The 11,751-nt window shown below is 36.6% G+C and overlaps 2 protein-coding genes and 1 long non-coding RNA gene across 5 annotated transcripts; 2 read left to right on the top strand and 1 right to left on the bottom strand.

The window, feature by feature from the left end:
- Positions 1-630: 630 nt before the first annotated feature.
- Positions 631-1,277, bottom strand: LOC118433167. Its single transcript, XR_004833217.1, has 2 exons — positions 993-1,277; positions 631-894 (listed from the first exon to the last, which is right to left on the bottom strand). It is a non-coding gene; the product is annotated as an uncharacterized LOC118433167 (long non-coding RNA).
- Positions 1,278-1,492: 215 nt separating this feature from the next.
- Positions 1,493-6,074, top strand: LOC110861605 (solute carrier family 22 member 13). Its single transcript, XM_022110735.2, has 8 exons — positions 1,493-1,801; positions 2,673-2,765; positions 2,830-2,939; positions 3,392-3,623; positions 3,692-3,881; positions 4,236-4,613; positions 5,041-5,318; positions 5,773-6,074. Exons 1-8 carry the CDS (start codon positions 1,654-1,656, stop codon positions 5,958-5,960), a joined length of 1,617 nt encoding a protein of 538 aa, XP_021966427.1. The 5' UTR covers positions 1,493-1,653; the 3' UTR covers positions 5,961-6,074.
- A 3,069-nt stretch (positions 6,075-9,143) lies between these two features.
- LOC118433136 lies at positions 9,144-11,397 on the top strand. Of its 3 annotated transcripts, none has more exons than XR_004833205.1 (4): positions 9,144-9,318; positions 9,399-9,498; positions 9,805-11,047; positions 11,156-11,397. XR_004833205.1 is itself a non-coding variant. In XM_035844788.1 (4 exons), exons 2-3 carry the CDS (start codon positions 9,421-9,423, stop codon positions 10,660-10,662), a joined length of 936 nt encoding a protein of 311 aa, XP_035700681.1. In that variant the 5' UTR covers positions 9,144-9,318; positions 9,399-9,420; the 3' UTR covers positions 10,663-10,704; positions 10,870-11,397. The 3 variants fall into 3 exon arrangements, 2 of the variants coding, with proteins under 2 accessions (XP_035700681.1, XP_035700680.1); XM_035844788.1 differs by having other exon boundaries at positions 9,805-10,704; positions 10,870-11,397; XM_035844787.1 differs by having other exon boundaries at positions 9,805-11,397.
- Positions 11,398-11,751: the final 354 nt, after the last annotated feature.

The following is an 11,751-nucleotide window of genomic DNA, read 5'->3' as shown; positions in this document are numbered from 1 at the left end:
GTATTTTTTAAGCATTTAGCTTGTTAAGCATGAACTTGTACATATGTAGGTGCATATGTATTAAATGTGTTACGATTGAATTATTGTCCTTTTATGCTCGGTACAAATGCACATTTTTATGTTAATACGTAAAGATCAATATGTGAATATTTATAAATATCGTACGTTCTTGAAGTCACGTCAAAGTCAAAGTCACGCTGAAGTCACGTTCCTGAAGTCACATACATACTTTTTTATGCGTCAACGTTTCCGATCAATCCTTGTGAATTAAAAAAACATGTTTAATGCATTTTGTAATATAAAACGATTAAGCCACTTTTCATAAACTTTTAAAACTCTTAATTTCAAAAACAGGGCATTAATAGGCGCTGCATGTGCATATGTACATATGTAACTGATTTTTGAAGGATCGAGAAATTAAAAAAGGTTCAGAAGAAATAGCACCTAATCTGACTTGATGTTGGATATCAGCTTGCGTACGTACATACAATCTTGGCGAAAATATTTTCGCAAAAGTTGCTTCGCATATTTAACGTTGACATGCAAATATGCCCTAAACATGAGCTAAACAACCACAGCAACACGTGCGTAGCTGGTTTTACAATAATTCTTAAAAGGTCAATTATTTAATTATGGGAGCATATTTTCTATGAATGAGTGAAAAAAATACGATTTAATAATCTCTTAACGTAGTATAAAAATTAACATAGTTGATCAATAATCGTTACAATCTCTGAAATTATACAACTTTGCGAATATTTTTTTTGCAATACTTATGTATACATTTGAAAATTACAATAATAATTAATTGATGACATTAATCCAGATTAATTGTACTCGGTCACCAAGAATAAAAAATTACGCAATTGTCCCCAACACAATTTATCTAGGTATCTGGAAAAAAGTAGAAAAATGGTGTAATATCGCGAATTTTTTGCACAAGAATGGTTACCATTAGTCACAAAATTATCCATTTATAGCTTAACATTTACCTCACATCCTCTCATTTGTGCAAAATCATTACTTTCAAAAGTGACACATCTATTTCTACGTGGAATTTCCCACGGATGCAAATCGCACTTCCATAGAGCAAAATTTCTAACTTTTTGCACAGATTTATGATTAAAAATACCTCATTTCTTCCACCACCTGGACGGAATTGCTTAACTTTTCGCATTAATCGGACACCCACAATGGAAACGCAGACCCCACCGGGTCGAACTCTGTCAACAAGATATCTGCATAAAAATAAAATATGCAAATTTCGCTTAGTTGAGTAATTTACTTTTGTGCAAAAATACAGTGGAATATTTAACGTTGGCATTTCCACCGCACTTTTGTCACTCGGACAATAAGTGACGTCAGTCCAGATTGATTTTATTTTCGCGATAAAGTTATTCTATTTTGATTCAGATCTATTTGATCATCAGTTTGGCCAGATGTGCGAAATAATTTATTGATGATTTCTGTTAAAATGTCCACAATGAAGGGAAACAGGTGCATTTTTACCGAGAACGGCACCGAGGTAGGAATAGCATCAAATTGAATTGAGCTAAAATTAAAACTTTTCTGGATTTGGGTGGAATTGATTTCGCAATTTTCCAATTTTGCAATTTTTGGGGTTAAAAAGTGTTAAATAATTTAATTATTTAAATGGACATGGATTCGCCAGAAAGGAAGGATAATAATAAATATTATATTAATAATATTACGGGCGCAAATGGGGCGGAAATCAGGAAAAAGTTGGACTCTGATAGAGCCGCGGCGCCGAAAAGTTTCGAGGAAATTATTAAAGTTTTAGGTATGTAAATATTTTGACCAGTGCAATTTTTTTGTGGAAACATTTGCATGAATTTTTCTTAAGGGAGCGTCCATAAATCACGTGATCGATTAGAGGGGGGGAGGGGGTCTGAAATTTGTCACCAATTATCACCGAGGGGGGGGGGGGGTAGATGGTCAGATGTCACGTGATATGAGTAAAGTTTTTTTTAACTTTTGTATATGCCAATAAATGTCATGAGAGTTATGTATAAACTCTCATGGCATACCACACGCACGTTATATAAATTTGATTTTCATTTTGCATAGTTAGAAACTTCCTTCGACTTAAAATTCTTATGTTTGACTGGCGTATTAAATAGTTATTTACACATGTGTGTAGCTCTAGTTTGATTAATGATTTTAAAAAACACTGGAATAATATTGATATTCCGGACGACATGATTTAATTTGACGATCATCTCCTGTCACGTGACCGGTGGGGGGAGGGGGTAATGAAATTATCACCACCGGTCACCAAGGGGGGGGGGAGGGGGTCAAAATTGCCCAAAAATCGATCACGTGATTTATGGACGCTCCCTAAGAATATTTGCTTAAATGGATTGAGATTCATGAAATTATTGAAACACATTGTTCTTTTAAATGTATTAATACGTTTTTCATGGAAATCTTTAGCAAATTTTTGCATGCATTTTTTGCGATGTTTGATGTTAGCGTGTATTATTATTTTTCATTTAAATATTTGCATGAATTTTTGTTTAAAATATTTGCATAGATTGTACATTAAATGATTGGAATAGATTGTTCATGCACATTTTTAGCAGATATTTGGATATGAATTTATGCATACCAATTTTTTTTGGAAGTTTAATGAGTATGGATTTAAATTTCAGGTGGATTTGGATGGTTTCAAGTTCTCGTTATAATTTTGTACCTGACGCTAGAAGCTGTCACAGCTTTTGCGATATTTATACCAATTTTTGTTGGTAAGTTGGACTTTAAATTTTGAAAGTTTTTATTGAGAAATGTGAAATACGTATTATTTTTTAGCCCGAACTCCGGTCGATTGGCTATGCGACAATCGAACGATGAATTCGAAGGAAATTTGTGGATGCAATGGGACCATTAAGGCGACCACGGATGACTCAATCGTGGCAGAGGTAAGTATGTGCTACACATTGCGTTATGCAAGTTTGCACATTTGTGCAAGAGTTGTTATGTAGAGTAGAACATTTATGCAAAATTTGCAATTATGCAATATTCAATTTATTCAAATTTTTAATTAATGCCAGTGGTTTTAATTTATCCGAGATCAAAACATATGCAGGCCGACTAAATTTTAAAAAATTGGAAATGTAAATATTTTAAACATGTCCGCATTCCATTAACTTTTTTAATTGAGTATTGATTAACTCAACTCAAACTTGAGCACATTTTTTTACTTTAAAAATTTCAAGTTTCTTAAAACTTTTGTAAAAAAAAATCACATTTTTTACATAACTTGTTAAAGTTGATGTTCGAAACCTTGAATAATTTTGTTTGCATTATTATATTTGTGTACCGTACTGATTAATATCGTGAATTTACATATATATGTATCTCTTTTCCTCAGTGGAACCTGATCTGCGACCAGCGATGGATAACCGATTTTATCACGAGTATCCAAATGTTGGGGCTTATCTTTGGGAGTATAATCGGCTCTCAGATCGCGGATTGGTACGGGCGCAAGATTGGTTTCCTCCTTTCCGTCCTACTCCTTGCCCTCGGTACCGCTTCGAGCGCCGTGGCGCCAAACGCTTATGTCTACGCGCTGTGCAGATTCGTCTGTGGGGCGGGAATTCAGAGTAATTTATTTCAAACTTATACATAAGGCGGGAAATTTAAAACTTTGACTAATTAAGCTTCTTTTCAGGCTTTATCAATGTCACGGGCGCGGGTGTGATGGAATTTATGCCGCCGAAATTCAGATCTCTAGCCAACTGCATTGGTCCCTTGGGCGAAGGACTAATGATTTTGGCCGTTATCGCGAAATATGTGACGCCGTGGAGGACCCTGTACTGGGTGACGACAGCGCCGTACGCGCTCATCTTCATAATCTATCCGTAAGGCGGGAATACAAATTATTGTTAAAAATTCATAAACATTTTTTAAATCCGTCTATCAATCTGTATAATGTTGGGTAGTGCCGCGTGTGTGTTACCATTTAAACTTTGCGCGCTTAATTTCACATAGCCCCACGAGCTTAACTATACTATTCCTTAATCAGCCCATGGATTTCGTTTGCGTTATAGCGTTGAATGTCGCGCTTAATTTCACATTGCCCCTGACAGCCTTAGCTTACCCTAAACTCTTCTAGACGGATTAGGAAACTTGTCCCTCATAATTAAATCAATTCACCCCGAAATTCAAATTACCCGCCAAAACTATGAACCCCTAATTATTTTTTAAATTTCCAGCTTCCTCCCTGAAAGCCCGCGCTGGTTACTTCAACAGAACAAAATAGAAGAGACTCACAAAGTATTGACATTCGTGGCGCGCTGCAATGGGAAAAAGCCCCTCGACATTTCAGTTCTCCACGCGATCGCTAAGAAGACGAATCACGTCCCCGCCCCAGACTCGAAGGAGAAGCAGCCCGGGTATTTGACCTTCATTACGGACCCGAAACACAGGACGACGTCGCTCTTCGTCATGGCGATTTGGTTTTCATGGTCGCTCACGTACTATGGAATTTCATTCAATATTCGAAACATTGAGGGGGACATTTACTTCAACGTGTTCCTCAGCGGGTTGGCGAATGCGTTGGGGCAACGTGTCACATTATTGACGAATGATAGGTAAGGGGGAAATTTGAAATGTTTTAGCTCGTGTATAAACAAATTATTGTTTCCGACACTTTCATTTAGAAATTCAGTATTAAAATAATACCAAGTGGTATTCATGTAATGATAAGTAAATACCGTGTAGTACAATTCACATATATACATAGCTCGGTATTAAAGTTTTACCACGTCAGTATCAAATTTTTACGGTCCGGTATAATTTTAGTATACAAAGTACCTATTCACAAATGTAATACCTAGAAATCAATACTTGCCTGGCTATGTCGGATTTCTAAAAGAGTATTTTTAGGAAGAAATCTAGGAATCTATAGAAATTTAAGGTTTGAATTTTCATGTAAGGTTAAGATTTCTCCAAGCTTAATTTTAAACTCCGTTATTCTAAGTTTCAGAAATTTTATCGGTTTTTTGTTATGATTTTCAGTTTGGGGCGTCGAATGTCGCTCTTTTCGTCGATGACGTTCGGCGCAATTTTCATGGTCGTGGTGGCCGTGTGTTTCTACACGATGGAGCATTTGGGCGACATCGTGCTAATCATGTGTCTCCTCTCGCTGTTCGGAATGTCGGCGACGCGGTCGACAAGCAAGTTATTGACGGGCGAATCCTTCCCGACTAACTTGAGAGCTATGAGTTTCGGACTTTCCGGAATTTCGATAACGCTGGGAGGAATATTAGCGCCGTTAATGGCGTCGCTGGGAACAGGTAAATAATTTCATATACAAAATGCAAAATCTCGTACATAAATTACGCAATTTTCACACACTTTCGACACATGCATAAAGTAGTTTTGAAAATTTGCGCAAGATGTAGAACCGTGACTATTAAATTATCAGAGATTTGTAAAATAATATATTTTGTACTGTTTGGCAAATATTAATTGCAAATGCAAATATTAATAGTCCAAATTAACAGGTAATTTTGAAAACTTGACAAATTTGTGACAAATTTTATGAGAGGTTATTTGTTTTTTGGGAAATACTTAATATAAAATAATCCGCCAGCAAACCTGTCAGAATTTGGCGAGACTATTAATATTAACTGAACAGTAAATCTGTCGAAAAACTTTACACTTGGAAACATTTAAACGAATTAACTACTGTGGCGATAATTAGCTTTACAAATATACATAATTAAAGTCACATTTGTTTGTTCTCAGATTACCCCGCCGTTCCATTCATAATTTTGGCGGTCGTGAGCTGCGCCGGGTCACTGGTTTCCTTCCTAATAAAGGAAACGAAGGGTCAGAACCTCGACAGGAAGAAGAGCGTCGCACCAGGAAGTATGGTCATCGACGTGGGCGATATCGTGGAGGAAGAAACAAATGCCGACAAGCAGACAACGTGACGACTCCGATATTGCAATTATAGTGCGAAAGTACTTACATAATATTTAATTGTATTCAGTAATTATATAGTTAAGGAAAGGTCAGAAAGAAATAAATATACAATAAGAAATATACTCATTCCTACAAGTTTACTGTGTCCAATTCAACGCTATTCGTTTCTCTTACTTAAAAGAGGCATATGTATTCCACGCAAGATTGAACTTTTACAGAAAATGGGATTTCTGAGAAACTACAGCACTGCCAGTCTCAAAGTTCCCTGCCAGCATTATTTGAGGGAATTTGAGACTCACAGTGCCGTAGTTTCTCAGATTTCTCAATTTCTGTAAAAGTTCAAACCTGCGTGGGAGGAGAGTAGGTATGTATTTACATACCTACGCATGCAAATAGACTAACTGTGTATGCTAGTAAAAACTGAATTTTGTTTTTTTCGACACTCTTTGTTTATCATCTTGACGTCAAATCGGGCGAAACCATTTACGCAACGGGGATTAATTAAAAATACAATCTAACAAAGCGTGACACTTGCGTTGAATTTTCCGAACAAATACAATACATACATATTACGAAGGATGGTTTAGTAAATACTGATCTGATACATAAATAAGCCCTCAAAGAAGGGATAATTCTTGTTGCAGGGATAAAATTCTAATTTATGCACAAGTTTTGACTTTTAAGATTATGTAGTCTGGCTATGAGGCATACATACATAAATATGTATTTAAGGAGTCAGGCATTATCTACAGATATTGTCTGTCTGTAACTAGGCAATACATACGTAATTCCAAATGGGGTATTTCAATACTATATGCAAATATACGAAATTACGAATACTAGTCCTAAGATACAGCATGCGATTTGAACAATTTCAAGTTCCATTTTCCAGAAACATGCATACTATTTGGGGTTCTCACCTAATCTTGATACATACAGTCAATCCAACAAGTATTGGCAACCCCGACGCAAGCTGAATATACTTGGCCATAACTTTTGAATGCATTATCAAAATAGCATGAAATTTTGCACATATTTGACAAATCTAATATGGTACTCGATGATAACAATCCTTTGTTGATTAAAATTAGATTGGCACGGTTTTTATATAATTTGTTGGAAAATTTGCAAAATTAACCCACAAAAAGTATTGGCAACCCTTAACTTTAAAAATCATTATAAAAGATACAGCAATTTTTGTTTCGATAAACTGCTTCCAGTATCGCGCAGCACCTCCCCTCGATGCAAGAAGAACAGAAATACGCCTTGGAATTGACTCGACAAATTTCTTTATAACGCTTTTTGATATGTCTCCCTAATCTTCTTTCGAACTTTTGACAAGCTCGTTTTTCGAAGAGTGATTTCCCACCAGTCCCTCTTTTCTCATCCCGGACAATCAGAATCACATCAGGAGACTGTGCAGCTAACGAAAGAAGCTTAACCTTTTCGATCTCTTTCGATCCTTTTCGAAAAATGTGCATCGTTAATTTGGATGCATGCTTGGGGCCAATGCATTTTTGGAATATGAAATTCCTTCCTAGGTCAGGTTTTTGTCAACTGTTTTCAAATTATCGTATCGAATGATTACCTAGACCTCCCTGGTCATGATTTCACCGATAATGACAAGGTAACTACACCACGACCTGGTCATTTAACCTTAAACCACAATCAATCCTCCTCTGTCTTTAACTGCCATATGCACATACTCGTTTTTCTGAGCCTTTCATTGCATCCGCCAGACTTGAACCATTTAATTAGCTCCGAATAAGTAAAATTTGCCTATGTCGGACCGGCAGACCCTTTTTCATTCATTGCGAGTCTATTTAGGGTGGTATTTAGCCAATTCCAATTAATTGAGTTGGTGCGCTTCGGGGACCCTTACGTCTGTCGGGATACTGGACCCTGAAACCCCATGGCATGATTTTTGATTGATCACCATATTGCATGATATGTGGACCCCAGAGTTGATACTCGAATTCAACATGGTTTTGGGAGCTGAAATCGTTCGATGTCGTGTGATAATTAGCTTGATTAATCCGTTTATTTTGGGATTAGGTGGCTTTTTTTAGCCGGATCATAGGAAAGCAGGAAATAAAATGATTGCTTCATGTTCTTTGGCGATTTTTCGAATAGTAAATATCACGAAGCATGTTTTCTGTCTGAGTTTTTGATATGCAAGCTTGTTTGCGAAAGAGGTAAGATTATTTCTCGCTCCGCCAAAAATAGCCCGTTTAGTGTCGACATTTTGGCTCCAGACAATACCAATCTGGACTTTCGAAGCAGACAAAGCTATATACTGTCATCTAATTAACTTACCTTGACCATACGCAGAGGTTTGTCATGATAAAAATTTCGCTCAAATAATTAAGACACAGGTTGCCAATACTTTTTGGAGGTTCGTACCTGACTCGTTCGTATCAAAGTCAGGATAACGTGCTGGTTATTTAATTTTTGTCGGAAACATGATTGTAATCAAAGACTACATTCGATTTGACAAATGCGTGCAAAGTTTCATGCTACTTTGATAATGCATGCGAAAGTTATAGCCAATTTTGTTAAGCTTGTCTGGGGGTTGCCAATACTTCTTGGATTGACTGTAAGTACATAGGTATGTAAATAAGTATGTACGTTTATGGTTTGTTACAAAAATATTAAATGTGATTGTCTACATCTGTAAAATGTAAATATTTACATGTTCATGCATACATAAACGCTTTTAAACCTTTTCTACAGAAGGTTGCAGCTTTTCTTCAATCTTCCTACGAAATATACATAAGAAGAATTTAAATATATCTATGTATGTAAATAAATATGTATACCCCACAAGTTAAATAGGTTTACCGAATAACTGTTAAATGACTTGTGAAACTTTCTCATCTATCCCAAGAATCCTTCCCTTGAACGAAGGGTCACATTTTCATAAATCCTATCCTTCCTCTTCCTCGCTGTAATAAAAGTGCGTAGAAAATGCACCCAGTTATGTCCATAGGGACATAAATGCATACATAGGTTGACTTCCTTTAGTCCTTGCCCTGTTAAAAGGCATCTCATCTGAAATACATAACACGTTCAAATACATAAATTTGTATGTACCCCGAGTTAAACCTTCTACAGAGTTTTAACCCTTTACATACATGCATAAATATTTACATACAAGGGTTTTATTTTTAAATGCTTGATTTCTCTGAAAGCTGCATGCTTATTAAAGTCCCAAGTTAAAGTTATATAACATTGGCTTTTTAAATACTATCACAGACTTGGCACCGTTCATTTCTCACTTTAACTTTGTCTAGCAAGGGTAGCGATTCTACATGTGTGCATACATACATATGTGCCTCTAAACCTGTGTAGCTTCAAATACTAACGGTAATAATTTGTTCGCATCGTATTATTTTCACTTTGGCTTTGTCCAGTAATTACTTATTTCGAATCCTACTAAACCATAGATCGATCAAGAATTATTCTGAAATGGATTTGGAACCAGGGAAAGGTCGACGGAAAGGTTGCATTTCCCAACCACCTCATCTCGCCGTTATTTTACCAGAGGTTAGATTTTCAATTAAATTAATCCAACCATCTATTTACTTCTTCTCGTTTAATCATGTTGAATTTAATAAAAATCGCTAGATATTCAAATTCAAAATTTTCATTGCAAAACTTGAACGTTTGGTATGCAAAGTTAACATTTTCGTAATGAAAATGGAGCTATATATTTATATTCAAAGTAAACTACATTTCCTAAAGAAAATTAAATGTACTAATTAACTTACATGTAAATAAATTAACATTTTCCATCCATTTTTTCATTGATTTCTACGGACTTGTACAAATTTTCTATCATATAATTTCCAGATCCTCACCATAATAATGTCCTACGTCCCAACACGCCATCTCCTTTCCAGCGTCACCTTCGTTTCCCGCGGGTGGGAAGAAGCCGCTCGAGAACACCTCGCTTCCCGCTCCCTCGTCGAACTCACCCCGTCCAACATGTCCAACTATCTGGACCGACCGACCCACGCCCGTCCCCACAAACGTGTCCTCCTCTATAACTTCGCCATCCAACACATGTCCCCCGAGGTAACCAACCTTCTCCAACGATTCATTTCATCCCCCGCCGCGACCGCCCGCATCACCGACCTCCTCCTGGACTACTTCCCCCACGGAGTGGATCCCATTCTCGCCCAAATTATCGCCTTATTCTCAACTTGCCCCTCCTTAACCTGTGTTCGATTCACCCCACAAAAATTTACCCACGAAATGTTCCAACCTTCCGGCATGCTCCCAACCCTTGTTAAATTTCCGAACATTACCAAACTCGGGATTTACCTTCCACCAAAGCTTTATTCTGGTGAAACGTCGTTTAACGTGATGCGTACCGTAAGCCAGGAAACTATCCTCGGAATCGTGGCATTATTCCCAAATGTACAAATTTTACGGTGTGCCTCACTTCCGCTGGATATAGTGGAATATTTCCTCTCCAGAAATTTATCCATTTCGGAAATCTCAGTCAGATTGGATCGGTCAATTAGACAGAGACCAATTTCGATCCCAACGCCATCCGTTTTTCTGACCCGGGTAGAATTTCAAATCGATATTTTTAACCGGTCGATCGACCACTACGTAATTTTGGCCACGTTTGCGGGAACATTGGAAAAATTGAAAATTTTCGGGGTGAATGTCGTCTCGCCGAAATATTATAAGTTTTTGTAACACGACAATCAGGCTGCCAGACGTTTTGCCGAAATTGATATGGTTAGAAATTTCGATTAGTCCGTACCATTTTCAGTTTAAAAGAGATGCCCCCAAAGTGATTGCGCTTAATGTGAAGTTTTCCAAGTCAGGCGGGCTTGTCGAGTATGGCAAGCAATTTCCGGTTTTGGAAAAAATTGTAGTTTCAAAAGTAAATCATTATTATAGCAGGTTAAAGAAGAAGGAATGGTTTGAAGTTTCGGTGGCATTTTTATACAAATATTTCCTGCATGGAGAATCCGTCACGGTGCGAGATGTGCACGTGCAGCTGCCTCCAAGGAATATGAAGAGGTTTACAATGCTCACAGAATTTTCTAATTGTAAGGACAAATGCGTTGAGAAAAGGGTAAAGTGTTCCAAGTTTTTTAAAAGAATGCGGAAAACGTTTCCTAATTTGAGGAAAAATTTGGAAAATATTTAAGAAAATTTATGAATGTACATATTTATGTCACAGGAGAGCAGATGGACGGAATTAAATAATCGCGTGAAGTAAATTTCGTGTCAGTCCCTGAGTATTTTAGGAAGTTAATTGTTAATGGGAACTGCCCCATGTTTGTTAAGAAAATGTGGTTAATTTAGAATAGACATGCTTAAACAGTCTAATTTTTGGTTTGTTGCAAAAATACATATGTGACTACATTTAATTATTAATTAAAAGGATTTTGAAAATTATTGACACATGCATACATAACCTAAGTAGAAGAATTTCTTGTGTAAAATAAATTTATATAAAAAATATAAAAAATTAAAATTATTAAGCAATTTAACCAGAAAGTAAACATGTATGCGTGCGACTCTACCGTCATGGTTATCAATTTGTCGCCCCTGACTATAAATTTTTTAGCAACGATGATAACTTTAAAACCATAATGGTACATAGAGTCACATATCTTTACTTCTGATAATAATCGTAACCAAATTATTTTCAGCGTGGTGCTCAAAAGGCTTCTTATCATCCTAATACAAGAATACTTTTATACTTTCTTCTACAATCAATTCTCCATTCGAAATACTTTGCGTGACCATCATAAGTGAAAGGGGGACCAAATA

The sequence above is a fragment of the Folsomia candida genome, unplaced genomic scaffold, assembly GCF_002217175.1.
Source record: "Folsomia candida strain VU population unplaced genomic scaffold, ASM221717v1 Fcan01_Sc043, whole genome shotgun sequence".
NCBI classification, from domain to species: domain Eukaryota; kingdom Metazoa; phylum Arthropoda; class Collembola; order Entomobryomorpha; family Isotomidae; genus Folsomia; species Folsomia candida.
Note: the sequence above shows the minus strand (reverse complement) of the source record. Positions and strands in the feature narration are given on the sequence as shown.

Bases quoted from the DNA above. Each gene is read 5' to 3' on its own strand.
- LOC118433136 (XM_035844788.1), top strand. From the start codon at position 9,421: ATGGATTTGGAACCAGGGAAAGGTCGACGGAAAGGTTGCATTTCCCAA. The intron at 9,499-9,804 runs GTTAGATTTTCA...TATAATTTCCAG, and splicing joins TCGCCGTTATTTTACCAGAG to ATCCTCACCATAATAATGTC.
- LOC110861605 (XM_022110735.2), top strand. From the start codon at position 1,654: ATGGACATGGATTCGCCAGAAAGGAAGGATAATAATAAATATTATATT. The intron at 1,802-2,672 runs GTATGTAAATAT...TTTAAATTTCAG, and splicing joins GGAAATTATTAAAGTTTTAG to GTGGATTTGGATGGTTTCAA. The intron at 5,319-5,772 runs GTAAATAATTTC...GTTTGTTCTCAG, and splicing joins AATGGCGTCGCTGGGAACAG to ATTACCCCGCCGTTCCATTC.